General features: G+C 42.1%; 1 protein-coding gene across 1 annotated transcript; it reads left to right on the top strand.

The window, feature by feature from the left end:
• The first annotated feature begins 5,692 nt into the window (after positions 1-5,692).
• Positions 5,693-7,799, top strand: LOC120616336 (chondroitin sulfate N-acetylgalactosaminyltransferase 1-like). The gene has a single exon (XM_039879672.1). It carries the CDS (start codon positions 6,020-6,022, stop codon positions 6,725-6,727), a length of 708 nt encoding a protein of 235 aa, XP_039735606.1. The 5' UTR covers positions 5,693-6,019; the 3' UTR covers positions 6,728-7,799.
• The last annotated feature ends 2,235 nt before the right edge of the window (positions 7,800-10,034 follow it).

Here is a 10,034-nt window from a genome sequence, read left to right on the forward strand (position 1 = left end):
CTGTACTTATTGCTTAGCTTGAAGGTACTTGGCTGCTGAGCATTGCTCACTTTTAATTAGTCCCCTCCTTGTTAATTAACAGCGTGCATCTCCCTGGAAGCTGCTCTGGGACCTGGTCTCCCTGGGGGCACGCTTCCCTGAGCCTCCATGATGTCAGGGCTGACTTCTGCCTGCACACGAGCGTATTAGTTGACACATGGTGCATGGCCATTGCATGGGCATCTCATCTGCCATGCTCTGGAGGAAAGAAGCGAGAACTCAGTGTTTGGCAAGAGTCAGTTCCATAGTGATGCCAGCCAGCATCTTAACTGACCGAGAGATGTTCTCCTTTTCTCTTCAGAAAAGAATATCTCTCAGTTGATAAAAATTCCTCTTGCCAGGATGCTTTTTGGTTGAGCTATCTTAACCTGATATGTGGGTATAAGCTCCTGATATCTGCTCAGAAGCACTTGAATGTTGCTGAGGAATTCTGTCCTGGTCCCAACTGTGGGGCCAGAGCAAGGCTCACACTGGGCATAGCAGGATCAGCCTTATTTCCAGGAATAGTGTGAGTTTGTGTAGCTGGTAAAGGACGTGGAAATGCAAATCACAGCTAACTGGGGAGGTAAAAAATTATATCAAAATAGTGCTTAGTACCACATCTGAGGGGCTGGGCAAGCTCATAAATAGGAAGACTCATGATGACTTTAGTAGGAAGAAAACTTGGACAAGTCAGATGCAGAATGACACGTCAGCTTTACTCAAGATTAAGAGTGAAGAACAATATAGCCTAGTAGGTAAGCATCAGATTGAGCCGGATTTAAAACTGGGCTTGGCCACTTGCCAGCTGTGAGCCTTGGGCAAGTTACTTCACTGCTGTAAGCCTCAGTTTCCTTATCTTTAATGGGGATAATGAGAGTTAGCTCATGGGATTGTTCTGAGGATTAAATGAGATAATGTTTATAAAGCGCTTAGTATGATGTCTGGCCCAAAGTAAATGCTCACTAAGTGGTTGTAATTATAAGCCTGTTTTGGAGAAGCTCTCACTTCATGGTACAGGGCGGTTCCACCAGCCACAAAGAGCCCTGCGGGCCGGGGGTCAGGTGTCTGCAGGTTTTTGGCAGCTGACTCAGCCCTGCCTGGTATGCTTGCCTAGATATAAGGTCCCTTATGGTACTTATTCTAAAGTCACTTAGAGTGCCTTCTTGTACCTTCTCTTTCATTCTTCCTCCACGGACACCTCTTATGCTGACTGCCTTAGATCCTTCCTGAAACAAGGTTAGAGGTGGCCAAGGGGTGTGTGTGGGAGGAGAGGGGCTGGAAAAACCTGTGTGTATTCAGGAAGACCCTCTCTACAAAGGTTTGCCAGCAAATTAAAAACCAGAATGTATGCTGTGAGCAGGACTAGAAGTTCAGGATCTTTCAGCTTTTATAGTGGCTTTTGTCTGTCTTCTGCTGAATTGTACAGAATTTTCCTCCCCTTCTGCTGTATGTCGTTGGTCACTCACATCAAGCCCCCAGGACACACAGTGGTGTGAAAACCAGGAGGCAGGGACCCTTGAGGACCATCTTGGAAGCTGGCTACCACAACCTGCATGTAAGAGTTAAAAACTGTGGTGAAGGGAATTCTAAGTGAAGCCGTGCATTTGAGTAAAGTCTACAGTGTTTCCTTTATGTACATTTTTTAGAGCATTTTAAAACTCTTTGACTAAGAATCCTTGCATGCTGCCTTTTCCACGCATATTCAGGATGGTATGTTTATTCAAGAGATGTGACCTCAATTTACGTTCTGTTAGTACAGCGAGTTCTTTGACTTAAGGTTAGCTTGTGCCCTTGCCATCAAAGAGCTGATTGTATGTGCCGAAGTGGGATAGACTCACACGGCCGCGCTGGGCTCTGGTCTCCCACTTCCTGGCCCAGTGGACACTGCTTGGTTTTTCTCCATCAGTTCTTTTGGCTGTGCCTGCACACTCACCAGGTGGAGGTGTCTTCTATACCCTCCATCTCCTGCCCCTCCCCGCCCCAATTCACATACATTTGGTAGTTTGGAGCATGGCATTACACTTCATATTTGAATGTCATTATTCTCTTTGGGGCCCACATTATAGTTATTTGAGAAAGCCTTAATTAATTCCTCTATAAGCTTACGAACTTGCTGATGTTGGAATTTGTGCTCGGCTTGTGTTTTCATCTCTTGCACCTTCTTATGCAATGCGTTGAACATAGTAGGTACTTAATAACATTTGTTAAAGGAAGAATAATGACAGTATCCTAGATGGAGTAGATTGTAACAATGACCCATGTTGGGGTTATCGCTCTGTTATTTGGCGATCTGGGGGATGTCCAGGATGCGTCCTGGTCTGAGCAGGATGTCAGAGCTGTTAGACAACTTGCATCTGGAGTCTTAGGAACCCACCCCATTACTAGACCCCTTGGGGTTGTTCTGGCTGGAGGATGATGGAACACCAGTCTGTACTGAGGACTTTTTCTCGTCTAAGAGTTTTTGGAATAACCTTGCTTTAGATGGGTTCCAATCTGGGTAGGTGATGGAAAGCATCGCTCTACAACACACAGTGGACATTGAAGAAGGCTTCTTCCAGCCGTTGTATTCAAAACAAAGATTGCAGAAATTATAAGAATGGCAGCAGTGCCGTTGTGCTTGGGTGTTCCCTTTGGTCTAATCGATAAATCCGGTATTTTGGACAAGGTGTGTCACAGTCACAGAACCATCCTTGGGAATTTGGCCAAGGACAGGAAGTATTGGGGAAAGCAATGAATAAGAATGAACATTTAAAAATTAAAGTGGCAAGTACTCTGGTCATCACAAAGGATTTTCTGTAGTTAAAAAATCGAGAATATGAATCTCTCGTCTCAGAAAAGATCCTAAAATTGTTTATTGACAGGGCTCCTTCTTGCTCTGCACGCCTTCCCTGTCCCCAGCCACCCCCAAAACTGAACTAGTTTAAAATCTGAGTGCCTTTTTTCAGGTTTTAAAATAGTAACACAATGCTGCAGTGATCCCATAAAGCTATGTTTTTATTGTCATCTCTAACTTGTAATAGTGCTTGGTAATTACATGGTGCTTTCCATCTGCAAGTCTGTAAACACATTATAAATGTTAACCCTTTAATTCTCCCAGTAGCTCTGCAGAGAGAGGGAGAGATTGCATGGAGAGATTGTGGCTTAGCTGTACGTTTGGTCTGGTTACAGCTCTTCGAGGTGTTCTTTCCTATATGTGGTAGAGCTGGTAAAGTACCATCTGCTCTTAAGAATGATGTTCTGTTCTGCCAAATAAAAAATTCAAAGTCTCTATAAAAGCAAGAATCTGAAGGGTAAAGCTCCTGACTTCAGCATGCAGATACTTCTAGCCTCTATAGTTTGGCCAGTTGTTACTATTTTGATTGCAGATTTGATTACAGAATATAGATTAGATTGCTAGAATCATTAGAAAATATTTTGTCTATTAAAGGATGCAGAGTTTTGTTTCTTAGATACCTTATCTGCTCCTGACATTTAAAAAGAGAAATTCAGTATTACTTCTCGGCAATAGTTTTTTTGGCTTTTTATTATTATTTCTTTTAAAAGTTGTTTCTCCCTAAGATCTATTTTTTTTTTCCTATACATCCCAGAGAATGGAATAAATAACTTTGAAATTTATATTAGTGAATTTCAAAAGCCAGACTAGACTTTAAAGAGACTTACAGAACAAAATAATTATTGTTCAGTTTTAAGTTTCTTTAGCTGTAGCTTTAATACATGGCTTCAATTAACCAACATAATTTCAATTTATTATGCAAATGTGACAATTAGTCCATTAAAGAAATCTGTTAGAAAGATTATGTACTTTGTTTCCGCAGCACAATAAATTGCATTGAATGTTCCATTTTTTGTTATTTTGATTTGCTTATTTTGTCTTTAATGACAACTCATTTAAAGCAAAAGTCTTTAAAGTGGCAGAAAATGTGATAACATGTCTTCACTGGTAATTTAATACTTGGATATAATGGGTTCATCTGTAAGATTTCATTAAAAACAGCAAGGTGCCTGAATACCAAAGCTGAGATGTTTTTAATCACAGAATTATAGTAATTATACAAATCCCAAGATTTTCATCAGACAGAAAAAGCTTCCAGGGCAAAACATACACTTTAAACTTAGCACTAATAACTGTGTATTGTTCTAAATTATAGGAGAGAGAATTCCCAGGCCAAGGGAAATAGTGGAGAGAACGTTATGTGTTGAATTTTTAAGGAAAGTTAAAAAATAAACTATTTTGATAACATAATGATAATTGTAAGAAGCATATTACCAGAGTAATAGAAAAGGAACTTGTATGTGAGGCCATGGTTGATAGCAGGTGAAAACTTATATGGCCAATGAGTCTTTATTGTTTACTATATTATCAGCTTTGAGAGAAAGCTAAAAGGAACAGCTCTCTTTTCCCAAGGGTCTTAAAGCTTCTAACTGACTGAAGTCCTTCTTTCAGTCAGTAAATGGGGCAAATCACCAGTAAATGAGATGATTATTGGCCCAGAGTCTAGATTTTTGAGTCGAGTATAAAGAATAATTTAGTTATCATGTGGTTGTTTGAAAATGTCAAATTTTTATAAAAAGACCAGGACACAGTACCCGTAAGAAGCTTGTTTTTAAGAGAAGTGATTGAAAAAAGGTATATCTAGGAAGTTTTTATAAAAATCTCTCTAAACGAGAAATTTTATATGATCTATTTTTCATTTATCATTCTTTCCTTTTTTCTGGCTCAGACGGGTAGGGGGAAAGGAGAGAAGGGGATTAATGAAGGGCGAGCACTGAAGAAGCAGTGTGCTGTGGGGATGTCCGTGATGGGTGCAGGGAGGGAGGAAGGATGCCTGGGGAAGCAGGAAAGGCAAGTCAGGTGGACTTCTTTGTAATAGGGGTTTGGAGTTGAGGTGTAGAGCATGCATTCGAATGAAAGACCCTGAGATCTGACTGGGTATTCCTGATGGGTGCTCAGGACACAGAATTCCTCCTAGAGGCTGGAGCAGAGACATGCCTGGGATTTGAGTCCTGATAAGACAGTATTTATGGTCTCTGTTCTGATCTCAACCCCATCCCTTTCTATGGTAAACTCATCATCTCCTGACTGCAAGCAGAATTGGAGAGTTGGCTGGAACAACTGTTCGCTGATTCGTTCTGAATATGTTGTCATCCACATCACCCGCATTTATTACTTGCGTATTTGAACCTCCGGCTGCTTCCCCATCAGTAAGCTTAATGACAATTTAGAGCCAGCTTTTAGCCTTGTTCTGAACGAGGGCACACAGGTGAGCCCATGCAGACCTCACATTTTGCAGCCGCTCTTGCTGGGCAGGTCCTGGCTGGAGAAGCTCTTGTCTGCAATCTCAATGTCATTAAAGTTTTGTTTTTTTCCCTTTTACCCATCAAAATAATATATGCCATTGTGGAAAATGTATAAGATACAGAAAAATAGAAGAAGCAGAAAAGTCACCATTAATCCTTCTACCCAAAGAGAATTCATATTTTGCCATACTTCTTTCTAATCTTTTTTTCTGTATTCTTTGTTCTTTATGTGCGTTAATCTGCAAATGCATATTTGCATTCAGATTTACAGACGTTTAACAACATTTAATCACTGTTACAGGCATTTTCCATAAACCTCATGGGTAGTCTATTGAATGTTGATTGCCATGGTGAACTTAAGAGTGTTATTATCTTAAGTGTTATTGTCATTTGATTTCTTCCCAGGTCCTCTGTTGTCGTCCTCTGCACATCTGGAAGGCTATGATGGGTATGAATGTGACCACTTGGAGGTTGCAGCTAACTTGTTACTTCTTCCTAGAAGACCATCCTTTAGAAGTAGGAAAACTTCTCTACATGGTGGTTGACTCCAAGGGACAAGACACATTGTAGAAAGACATGGATGAAAGCAGCTCAGGGGGTCCCAGACGCATGCTTCCTGTAGTCTAGTCCAGGGAAACCCTTCCGTGGGGCCCTGGCATTCTGGGATGTCGCCAGTTCTGGACGCATGGCTCATTCCTGAATGATGATGGTTCGTCGGGGGCTGCTGGCGTGGATCTCTCGGGTGGTGGTTTTGCTTGTGCTTCTCTGCTGTGCCATCTCCGTCCTCTACATGTTGGCCTGCACTCCGAAAGGCAACGAGGAGCAGCTGGGGCTGCCCAGGGCCAACAGTCCCACAGGGAAAGAAGGGTACCAGGCTGTCCTGCAGGAGTGGGAGGAGCAGCACCGCAACTACATCAGCAGCCTCAAGAGGCAGATAGCGCAGCTCAAGGAGGAGCTGCAGGAGAGGAGCGAGCAGCTCAAGAGTGCACAGTATCATGCCAGTGATGCCGTGGGCCTCGGGCCCGACCGGGGCCCTCCTGAGAAAACCCAGGCTGACCTGCTGGCCTTCTTGCACTCCCAGGTGGACAAGGCAGAGGTGCACGCCGGTGTCAAGCTGGCCACCGAGTATGCCGCAGTGCCTTTCGATAGTTTCACCCTGCAGAAAGTGTACCAGTTGGAGATGGGTCTGACCCGCCATCCTGAAGAGAAACCTGTGAGGAAAGACAAGCGGGACGAGTTGGTGGAAGCTATTGAATCAGCCTTGGAGACCCTGAACAGCCCTGCGGAGAACAGCCCGAATCAACGTCCTTACGTGGCCTCGGATTTCATAGAAGGTTGGCAAATTTGTGAATTGGGGTGGAAAGTAGAGGAAAAGGCATCTGGGTCCAGGCACCCAGGCAGGTCATAGCTTCAGGAGGCTGGCAGTTGGCTCTGGGGATGACTGGTAGAAAGTTTCATGTGAGTGACACCTAAGGTATATAGCATGGATTTTTATATTTCAGAAACATCTGTTTCCACTTACTTTCTCGTGGAAACCGCAATCGTTGAGTAGACAGATTAATTTTTTCCTGGTAGAAGAAAGTAGAACTTCTTGCTTTCGTTTAAAAAAAAGAAATAAAATTTTTAAAAATGTTGTAAACATTAAACTTTGAAACCCAAACAGAGTATGATAGGCAATTTTAATTTCTCCCATATCGCAGGCACTTTTCCTATAGATTGGGCCCAGTTATCAGGCCCACGAACAGGAGAATAATGGCAAACACTTATACTTGCCAGACATTGTTCTAGGAACTTTACATTTACTAATTCATCTTTTCCTCATAATGACTCCAATAGGGAATAAAGAAGTGGAGGTTCACCTAAGGTTGCTCAGTTAGCAAGTGACAGAGCCATGCTTTCAACCTAGGAAGTCTGATTTCAGAGTCCATGTCTTTAACCACTAGGGTATATTGTACAGATTATCAGAGTACATGAAACCTAGTAAGATGAATGGCTCAGCTTTTTTTGTAGGCATAGCACGACCTAGTATTAATTTGTATTTGACGGCGTCTAACTTTAGAAGAAAGCAGCCTTGGCTAGTTTCTTAGAAGACTGACTCATTAGTATCTTCTTTTTATCAATTTTCTCAATGGTACTGGTTCAAAACTCAGCTAATAATTTGGGACAAGAAGTACCTTTGAGGGCATCCAGTTCTTCTCCCTGTTTCTGGATAGAATCTAATCAACTTCCTAGACATGTAGCTGCGTCCCCATTACTCCACTCCCTCCCTACTTTGGTGCTATAACCACCATCTCATCAGCCTACGAGCAAGACATAACTCTCTTTAGTCGTATCAAAAACCTTCTTGCTGCTATTTATGCCTGTTTTCTTTGGACACTTTCCTGTCTTGTGATTTTTTTCCACTTTATATATGAACTATAAAATCATGCAATTTTGCTATAGTATCATTTTTCATATACCTAGAGTCAGGTAAATAAATCTTTTACAAGATCAAGCTTTTGGTCTCAGATTTTTGTTTTTTTTTACTCATTTATGTGAGATATTAAAAATGCCTAGCACATTCGGCAGCTAGCAAATATAAGCACATGGTGAGCACTCAGTAAGAGTTCAAAATATCATGATGATGCAGCATCAGATTTTATAGTACTTTGGAGTTTATGGAACATTTCCACATATATTAGCTCACTAGCTAGCCCCCAGGGAAAATCATTAAACATCCTTAAAAAAACAAATCCTAGTTGCCACTGCCCCTGGAGTCTGCTGCAGAGCTGCCCACATACAAAGCAATTTCTAAAGAACTTGATTACAAATCAACACGTGCGATTTGGGATGTTCACCTTTGTGGTTTTTAATCTGCGTTTACATTCAAAATCTCTGCTTTTCTGTATGCAGTATCTTAATATATGTAAGGCTTGTCATTCTCAATCAGAGTGACACAGGCCTCCTGTCTCTGAGTTTATTTGCCCTGAGATATGACTGACTTCCTGTCAGAGGCACTCTAATCATAGCTGCACAGTGTGGCTTTCATGAGCTGCATACAGCCTGTGTTTTGAGGCAGATCAATCCACACAGACCTTTCAAATTTGGTGGAGGTCTAGTCAGCTGTTTTCATATGATGAGTAAATAGGCATACACTCTTTAAATATATTTATACATATTTGACTGTCTTAAGAAGCACAGTTTATTTCATTTTTCCATTCTTGTCACAAAAGATCATGAAGACAATCTTTTATATTCTTGAGAAACGGGGCACTATGAAAGATTCTACTAGTCAGAGGAAGCTGCAGGAAGGCAGAGATAAATTCAGCATAAGGAATAACTTTCAAATAGTGATGTTTCAGAGCAATGTGGGACTCCTGTCTCTGTAAGAATCTGTCATCAACTGACGGCTACTTGGCCAACTGGTTATAATTCATGATTACGGCCTCAGACAGGCAGTGAGACTGAATTACATTTGAGGACCTTTTCAATCCTGGTTCATGAATGTTGGATCTATACCTGGTTAAGGAGAAAGAAAGGAAGTAGAAAGGGCCTGATTAGAAATCTGTTTTCTATAACGAGTTAAAGCAAGTGATGGGACCATATAAGGGTGAAGTATATCTTTAAAAGAATTTGTTTGGGTTCCTAAATGTAACCTTAGAGAGATTGATTTTGTGTTTGGGGGTCAGTAGTCCAAAAGTTGGAGCAATTTAGTAGAAGTCCATGAGAAATTTGTAAGTTACAAGTGGGAAGTGTTCCAGACTCTGAGTTCTACACAAGGGCAACAGATTTGCTGAACCCTGAACTAGTAGGATAATGGCGGAGATTCTTTGTGTTAAAAGATGGAAATAGTTATGTAAAACTTAAAGCTAGCTGTGAGGCAGGCGGCATGATGACAGGGTGGGGATCTATATGACTTTGACAAAGACTCTTAAGCTCCTTGAGACTCAGATTCCTCACCTGTCAAGAAACTGATGGTGAGACAGGACAAATTTCCCCAAGGCAGGGTGGGGTGGTGGTGGTGGTGGTGGTGGGGAGACCTGCATGGAGAGAGAGGGTCCTCTGGCAGAGAGTAGAAAGAATTCAACACACATGCCAAAGTTAGAGTCAAAAAGAAAGTTTATTAGAAAAGGGTAACACTCCACAGACGGAGTGTGGAGTCTCAGAGGCAGAAGGTGAGAGGGACAGTGAGAGAGAGAGACAGAGTAAAGGCACTGAGAGGGACCCTGAGTGTTCAGGGAATTCAGTTTATATGTCATTCTTTAGAACCTGTGAGTTACAGTTTAAAAGACTTTGTTAACTCATTTCCTTTGATATGGAATACAGTGAGGTATGTAGCGTGAAGTTAAGAATATGTAGAGTGAAAGGCCTGCTGGCAGTTCCCAGTCTTTAATCTTTAGGTTCCCCATGGTTTTAGCCACAGGGAATGACTCTTGGTTCCTGTTTCCCCTTCGCAGGTGTGGGGAATGGGCTGTAGCAATCCCAGCAGAAATCTTCCTTTGTTCTGCAGGTGTCCTCCTGGCCTGGCTGCAGGGCTGATCAGCATATTGCAGTCTGATTGTGGCTTTCTTAGCATTTAATTCTCTTGCCTCCTACCTACATTAAGACTGCACCTTGATGTTCTCCAAAGCCTTATGCAGCCCCAACCTTCTGCCAAAGTGCTGCTCTGATTTCTTATTATCTTTGCCAAACAACCACCCCTGAGGGATGCGCTGCCACCCACTCTGCCACTCAGA

The sequence above is a fragment of the Pteropus medius genome, unplaced genomic scaffold, assembly GCF_902729225.1.
Source record: "Pteropus medius unplaced genomic scaffold, Ma_sr-lr_union100, whole genome shotgun sequence".
In the NCBI taxonomy this organism is placed as follows: Eukaryota; Metazoa; Chordata; class Mammalia; order Chiroptera; family Pteropodidae; genus Pteropus; species Pteropus medius.